The sequence below is a fragment of the Temnothorax curvispinosus genome, unplaced genomic scaffold, assembly GCF_003070985.1.
Source record: "Temnothorax curvispinosus isolate PA1 unplaced genomic scaffold, ASM307098v1 QBEX01010216.1, whole genome shotgun sequence".
NCBI lineage: Eukaryota > Metazoa > Arthropoda > Insecta > Hymenoptera > Formicidae > Temnothorax > Temnothorax curvispinosus.
The window spans coordinates 1,015-9,243 of record NW_020219996.1 but is presented as its reverse complement, the minus strand read 5'-3'; the positions used below and the strand labels follow the sequence as shown (position 1 = coordinate 9,243).

At 29.3% G+C, this 8,229-nt stretch overlaps 1 protein-coding gene across 2 annotated transcripts; it reads right to left on the bottom strand.

The window, feature by feature from the left end:
* Positions 1 to 382: 382 nt before the first annotated feature.
* Positions 383 to 6,958, bottom strand: LOC112459909 (odorant receptor 49b-like). Of its 2 annotated transcripts, XM_025024280.1 has the most exons (8): positions 6,597 to 6,958; positions 5,773 to 6,108; positions 5,262 to 5,467; positions 3,054 to 3,453; positions 1,433 to 1,768; positions 1,009 to 1,210; positions 776 to 931; positions 383 to 486 (listed from the first exon to the last, which is right to left on the bottom strand). In XM_025024280.1, exons 1-8 carry the CDS (start codon positions 6,956 to 6,958, stop codon positions 433 to 435), a joined length of 2,052 nt encoding a protein of 683 aa, XP_024880048.1. In that variant the 3' UTR covers positions 383 to 432. The 2 variants fall into 2 exon arrangements, with proteins under 2 accessions (XP_024880048.1, XP_024880047.1); XM_025024279.1 differs by lacking the exons at positions 383 to 486; positions 776 to 931; positions 1,009 to 1,210; positions 1,433 to 1,768; positions 3,054 to 3,453 and adding exons at positions 4,566 to 4,655; positions 4,904 to 5,059 and having other exon boundaries at positions 5,266 to 5,467.
* Between the last annotated feature and the right edge of the window lie 1,271 nt (positions 6,959 to 8,229).

Sequence of the window (8,229 nt, the reverse complement as noted above, 5' to 3'; positions counted from 1 at the left end):
ATAAGCAGGCGAAGGAGTTGCTAAACATTATTAGAGGTATACATTTATAAGTCAAACAGTCGAAACGATTTAATTTAATAACACCTAAATTTATGTAATGCTATATTTTATATATATGCAACGATGCAATTCCGGTTCTTCTTCTTTAACCATACAATATGATTCTTTTCATGATTTGTGTAATCAGTCGGATACTAATATTGAACTCAAGCTTTATATTTTACATGTGTCCCTTGGTACATAAAAACATATTTAAAATAAAAAAAACGGTAAGAAATACATATATTCATATATTTTTTATAACTACAATTAACAAACAATAATTTATATTAATATTTATATTATAGATAACAATTCAATTATTCTATTGCAATTTCTTTATAACTATATGCTAATAAAATGAGCTTCTTATTTATCCTTTCCTCATTTTTACTATTCTGGTACTTGTAGCAATACATTATACACAGAGTATGATGTTTTAAGCAACTGAAATAATAAAGACATTTAAGTCTATTATATTAGTTAGATATAAAAATATTTTTTATAAAAATGTTCATATTTATAAATTAGTTAATGGTAATAGATTTATATATGTAATTTTAATAGATATATTTACAAGGGATAATTTTTATTATTTAAATTAAATGTGTGTGTGTATATGTGTTCGTGTTTATATGTACGTGTGCAATAGAAAAAATCATTAGAATTTTATTCGACATTTTGATTATTTTAACTTTCTTTAGATTAACGCATTCAGATAAATTTTTACACTAACCACTACAAAGGAATCCAAATTTATATTCAGAATATATATGGTAGAAATTTCAATAGGTGTCATTGCACGCTTCATAATTATTAAGATGCTTTTTTTAACACTATTTTCCACAATTGGCCATTCCATTTGAAAAATGCTGTTTGTTAATTGTAAACTCTACAAAAAATATATATGTAATATATTGTTTATGGGGGGGATACGTTTTTTCAACCTGTTTAATTAAAGAGATGTACCTTTAATTTGACTCTGTTTCCAAACCAACAATAAATAAATATTTGCGTTAGCATGCATATTGTGTATATAATTGTCAGAACATGGTTTGTTCCCAGAGCGGACTTAGTCAGTTGATACAAATTGAAACACGTTACCATTGTACTAGCCATAAACTGCAATCCGATAATTTGCGTAAATCTTGTATTCACCATCCGCGCAAATCTGCAATCAAATTCTTGTTTTTAGAACAGCATGATATTCATGTAGTGAGCTAATAGAATTTTGATTGTAATAACTAATACATGAATTTTTTAAATTATGTTTATACATTAAAAATTATTGAAACGTGTGTACAATAGATTAACTGATTAAAACATCAATAAAATATTGGTGAAAGTAATGCTAAATAATACTTAATATTCCACTGTTAATATGATAACTAACTCAAAAATTCGATTATGATGGCGTATGCAGTAGCCCAAACTAAATTGATTGCACAAGAATTTTGTTAGGCGATATTCCAAGATCTCGATCTGACAACATATGTGCATCAAGAACCCACATAAGAGAGTATCGCAAGCAACATTCACAACAATACAGTGGAACGTGCTTAATACTTGCACAGCGTACGTAAAACAAAACGTCGCGTAAGATGAATAATCGTATGGTATCCATCCTCTATATGTCAATTTTCTGTGTCTAAAGTCAGTGAGCAATGAAGTCAAAATTAGGGACATCCATGACGTCACAATCAAGATTGTGTAGCGTAACGTATTGTTCCTAGAAAGCGACCAAACATGTTAATTGTTATGTGTGATATTTCTAATGCACATAAGTTTCGATACGAAGTGCTTGAGAAAACGATTTTATATTTATTCTTTATCATGAATAATCTGTGACAGTAGTGCTAAGTGTCTGCGACAATATTGTTAATTAGGTTTTATTTTAATTTATATATATAAAGGAAGATGTCCTGACTGACTCACTCACTCACTCACTCACTGACTCATCAACGCCCAGCCCAAACCCCTGAACCGAATTTTTACCAAAAGTATATGAAATAGGGGTAGAATTTTCCGGGGAGTGCCACTATGTGTATAGTTTTTTGTTACCGATTTTCTGGAAACCGGTTTTTCTAATTTTTTTAATTTTTCGGGAAATAATTCACCGAATTTCAAAGTATTGTAGATCAAACACGGGTAGAATTTTCCGGGGAGTGCTATGAAGTGTATAATTTTTCGTTACTGATTTTTTGGAAGCCGGTATCGAAATTTTTTCAATCTTTCGGGAATTAATTGACCAAATTTGAAAGAATTGTATATGAAGTAGAGATAGAATTTTACGGCAAGCGCCATAATGTGTACAGTTTTTGTTACCGCGGATCTTTTTGGAAACCGGTTTTTTTAATTCTTCCAATTTTTCGGGAAATAATTGATTAAATGTCAAAGAATTATACATGAAGTAGGGGTAGAATTTCCCGGGGAGTGCTATAAAGTGTACTATTTTTTATTACCGATCTTTTTAAAAACCGGTTCCGAATGACCGAATCTCAAAGAATTGTACATAAAGTAGGTACATAAAGTTGAATTTCCCGGGGAGTGCTATCAAGTATATAATTTTTCGTTACCGATCTTTTTGGAAAGCGGTATCAGAAATTTGACGAATTTTTCGGGAAATAATTAATCGAATTTTAAAGAATTGTATTTAGAGAGAGAGAGAGAGAGAGAGAGAGAGAGAGAGAGAGAGAGAGACTATTTGCGTGTCTGATTACATATGTTCTCCGGGGCGAAGCCCGGGTAACCAGCTAGTATATAATAATTGAGAAACATAATTTATTATTAAACAATTATTATTAAAAACTAAATAAAATATAAATATATGTGTCTCTAACATTTTTAACATATCAAATTATATATCATTTTAAATAAAAATAAATATTAGAATTTAGTTATAATTTTACATATATTTAAGATATTGCGTGCTTAATACACAATGAAAAAAAATTTAAATAGACTGATGTTAAATAAAAGTTTGAAAATAATTTTTAATTTAAAAACATATTTACCGTATTATTTTATCGTATTGCCTTCGTATTTTCATTTCACCCAAATCCAACGGTTTAAATGGCTCTTCGGTGAGATAATTAATTAATGCAGCAATGTTTTTGTAACTTAACCACGCGATAAAAATTTTATAACACGAAACCGACACGGTCAACGACTTATTCAAATTGTCGGTGAAGTCGTTAGGATTATCGGTATTCATCACAACATCTATTACTTGCGACAATGTGAAAGCGTATAACATGCTAATTACATACAATCTGTAGACATTGTAAATTGTCCGTTTAAACAAAGACGTCCACGATTGCGGTCGAAAGCATCCAGCGATCATAAAAATTGTACACGTCAGTTTCAGTATGCGCATTATAAAATCTTGTTTGATTAAAGCAAAGATACGTTTATCTTTATCTGTTTATACAACGTGTTTTATCAACTTGGGTACTGATAGAATAATTATAGAATTTTTTACAGCAATTTTAATTCTCAAAATAATTGTAGTCTGACAAAATCACTATTTCGTAAAAAGTGTAAGATGAGATAATATAATTTTAAGAAAGTGCACTGAAAAACGTCTATAGACTGTGACACATAATTCTTCGAAACAATGTTATCGCCAACAATATTTTCTCTTTTCTTCTATAAATTCGATGTCTTTACCCTCGTATACTTGTAATAGAGTAATAATGTCTGCCGAGAGTATACCTAATATAAAACTTGCAGTCATTGTCTGTAATGGAATATTTACGCGAGGTATAGTTGATAGAAATACTTGTGTGTGCAATTTTTATTGCAGAAGACATTATTTTCATTTTTACATCTTGAGTGAGAGGACAAAATTGTAATAAAGTAGGAAACGGAGAATTAACTCTTCAAATATTTATCAATAGATATGATATGAGATACGAGTAATCTTCGTAATATCTGGAAATATGTTTCTTTTCGTTATACAAAGTATTTTATTTATTATCGTTCGCGTCTGGCGTATCACCCAGTATTGATTTCTATTCGCACAACAATAATCAAGAAAAAAGAGTATCATACGGGGTATGTATAGTCATAAGGCTAGAGTCAGATAGGCTAAAATTAATAATCTTAATAATATTTAAATTTCCATGACACATTTTTCATATTTGCAATGATGTAATTAAATCTTTTCCATTTCGAATAGAAGTATGCATGTAATTTTTTACGATTTTTCCAGTATCATCCTGTGTATAAAATTTTTTATTATTTTTTATTATTGTAAGAAAACGTGATTTAAAAATAAATAATTTACAATTTATTATATTTTTAAATATATTCTTATATGAAATAAAGAAAACATTAAAAAAGATCATCAGTTCTTAACAAGTGCTAGAATATTTTTAGTCTTATCTTAATGCAACAATTTCTTGCACTTTTTTATATTCAACAATATTTATTAATAATATTGATTAATAATTATCGTATTCTAATATTGATGTTATTATTAAAGGATTTAACAAATTACGCATTAACGATTAATATTAGCAATATATATTTTACTTGCCGTAATACTTGTCTTCATACCGTTATTCTTTTATTTGTGCTAGCAAATTATAAGCAGAATACGACGTTTTGAGCACCTGCAGTAATTATTAATATATTCAATCTCTTTTAAAATTATTTAGGGAGATAATCCGTAGTGTTAAAATTTATATTTAGTACCATATTTTATAGTTATTAACTATGATAAATGTTACATATAAAATGTATGTTAATAGTGCCCAATATTTTTTTTGAAAAACTTATTACTAAAATTTCATCCAAAAGATAAAAGATAAAAATTTTATTTATTAGAGAAGTTTTATAGCATGCTATGTTTTATACTGACCGCTACAAAAGAGTCTAGGTTCATGTTAAGAATGTGTGCACTGATAAACTCAATAGGCCTCATCGCGCGATTCATAATTATCAAAAGGCTTTTTTTAGTTTTATTATCCAACGCTATCCATTCTATTTCGAATATATTATCGACCAATTGTAGGCTCTGTAAATTCATAAATATGCTAAATGTATTACTATCATCAGGTTCTCATAAAAGAACCCATAAAAGAACTCATAAAAGAGACATGCAATAATATAATTGTCATATTGTATATACATAGATATGTACATATATGAAATTTAAACATACATATATATATGTACATATTATTCGCATAATATAATTTGGATTATTATAAACATGCACACCATTAGTTTAAGTTTATTTCCAAACCAACAGTAAATGAAAATTTGTACAAGTACGCAAAACGTATATGCAAATATCCCAACGAAATATGTATTTAATGTAGTTCTACTTAGTTGGTACAAATTCGAGCACACTACGAATGTACTCGCTACGAATTGAATTGCAATTATTCTCGTGAATCTTGCATTAGTCGCGTATGCATATCTGTAAACCAAAATTGTTTTATAGTAAGCATTACAATTGTATTGGAAAAATTGAAAGACAAAAATAATTGTTACATGTCATTTAATATCTTAATAGTAAAAATAAAAAATAAAGAGATAATATCATTGATTCAAATACGACATAGAAGAGCAAAAATAGTATAAACAGAATAATATTATAAAATAATAAATTTTAAAATATATTTTATGTAAATAAGAGAGCTTTAAAATATATTGCCAAATATTTAGAATTAATTATTAAACATTCTAAAATTATAAATTTAACAAGATTTTCACAAGACTAACTCGATTATGTGATGATGTTGGCGTACACAGTCGCTCAGAGTATTCTGGCCATTTGTGACACCTTTCAGACGATACTGTAAGATCGTAATCTGACAGCATAGGTGCAGTAGCAGGCCAACAATGAGACTGTCACAAGCAACGTTAACAAAGGACCCAGATATCACGCCTATGTATTGATGAGCGTACGTGAAACAAAATATCACAAACGACGAGTAATCAAACGGTACCCATCCTCTAAATGATAACTGCCTTTTTTTAAAATTTGTTAGTAACGATAGCAAAACGTGGCCTGCGCAAGTGACCATAATCAAGATAGCATAACACATTGCGTAATTCCTATAAAAAATAAGGAAAGTAATTTTGTTCTTATCTTGCAAGACAAAAATTTCTTTTTGTAGAAAAATAGTATTTTCTATATGTAAAATTTATAAGAAATATACATAAAATAATACATAAAATACAAATAACTTGAACGTATACTGTATATGATATTCATAGAGTTCTCTTATTGTTAGTATAAGAACAAAATATATGAAAAAAAAAAATCTTTGGGAAAATATGCTCGAATGATTTATTTCTAAAAATATTTCGTATTTATAGAATTAATATTCTAATGTATATGTATATCTGCAAGACTTTACTATTATTGACAATTCTTACAAATCAGATAACACAGGATAAATCGGGTGAGATAGTCATAGAGGAGAGATGACCCACCCGTGTTCTTTCAATCTAGCTTGACGTCTAGTATCGAATAGGCCATCTTTCCTCTAAGGCCATCTCACCTGAATTTACTCTAAATAAAGATATAATTTCATACTTACTGTATCATCTTGTCGAATTTACGTCGAATTTCGATTTCGACAGATACTACTGGTTTAAACGTTCCTTCCGTAAGATTGTGAATTAATTCCACGAATCTCTCGTGGTTCACCCATAGATTAAGTATTTTATAGCACGCAGCGAACATGGTCACCATCGTGTATAAGATGTTAGTAAAATCGTCCGGATTGTTGACATTTAGTACAGCATCCATAAACTGCGTGAATGTAAAGCTGTACATTAGGCTAATTATTAATAATGTATACGCGTTATATAATGTGTGTTTGATCAGCGACGTCCACGAGAACGGTCGCCAGCATCCAGCGATTGCGAGAATGACGAGTGTAAATTTCAACGTTTTCATGTTCTTTAAATAATAAAATATTTTTTTCTCAGTAAAAACTTCTTTCCTATAAGAAATTTTCACAATTGCATTAACAATATATACAACAACATAACCAACTATATAATTTAATATGTTGTAATGTTTTAAGATGCTCTTCGTGTACTTCGTTTTGATATACGTTGCGTGATGATATTGTTATACATCAATCGCAAGTCAGCTGAGGAGAAAGGCTTTACAGCGTCTATAGTTCGTGCGACGCGACATTTGTTATTTTCCCCTCGAATAAGTAACATTGTTATTATAGCAAGCGTGGACTGATATTTTCAGCGAATTGAAATTTTCCCCGAGAATTCCAATCCTATATTTATATATTGCAATATAAGTGTGCGTAGACAAGAGTTCTGATGTATGAAATCTTGATACATGGTACTCATCCATTACAAAATATTTTATTCATTATTTTCACTGTCCGCGACTTCAGCTTTCCTCAGCCCCCCCAGGATTCTCTATGTTATTCTCGGTGCGTCTATATTGAGCAGCAGACCTATGCATTTTTTATAAACGCGGAAAGCGAAGTATCTTGAATTTATTCGTTTTCGCTGCGTGACACACATCACATCAAATAATGTTTGGATTGGGTGGAAATGATAATCGCAGTAATTTGTTCTTCCATAATCATTTCTGTAGGATTTTGAACTTTAAAATAGATAATAGTAATATACAAATAATATTTGGGAAAAATATTACATTATTATTTCTACTATAAGTTATTATTTTCTATACTTTCTTATAATAAACTATGAATTTTTTTAAAGTAGGTACCAATTTTAACTTGTCAATTATTTATACATTAAATAATATATTATATATAATTTAAATAATATTGCAAGTATTGATTTATTCGTCGATTAACTGGCATAAATGTACAAAATAGCACTACGTTTCGGCTCTTATTTCGAGCCCTTTTGAGTCTCGGAAGTGCTCGCATACAGTTAACATGTCGCGTCCGAGAATCTGCTGTGCGCTTGTAATTACCAAACACCTGCCAGTTATGGCCACGCAGGAACATGCTCGTGAACGCAGGAACGTTTATTAATTTGATGACACAGACCGCACTTGAAAAGGGCTCGAAATAAGAGCCGAAACGTAGTGCTATTTTGTACATTTATGCTAGTTAATTGAGGAATAAACCAATACTTGCTGTTTAATCACTGGCGGACAAAATTAATTTTTTAAGTAATATTATATATATATATATATATATATATATATATATATATATATATATA

Coding starts and splice junctions, on each gene's coding strand:
- LOC112459909 (XM_025024280.1), bottom strand. CDS start 6,958: ATGAAAACGTTGAAATTTACACTCGTCATTCTCGCAATCGCTGGATGC. Junction 5,468..5,772: donor CAACATCATCACATAATCGA/GTTAGTCTTGTG, acceptor TTTGGTTTACAG/ATATGCATACGCGACTAATG. Junction 932..1,008: donor GAAACAGAGTCAAATTAAAG/GTACATCTCTTT, acceptor TATTTTTTGTAG/AGTTTACAATTAACAAACAG.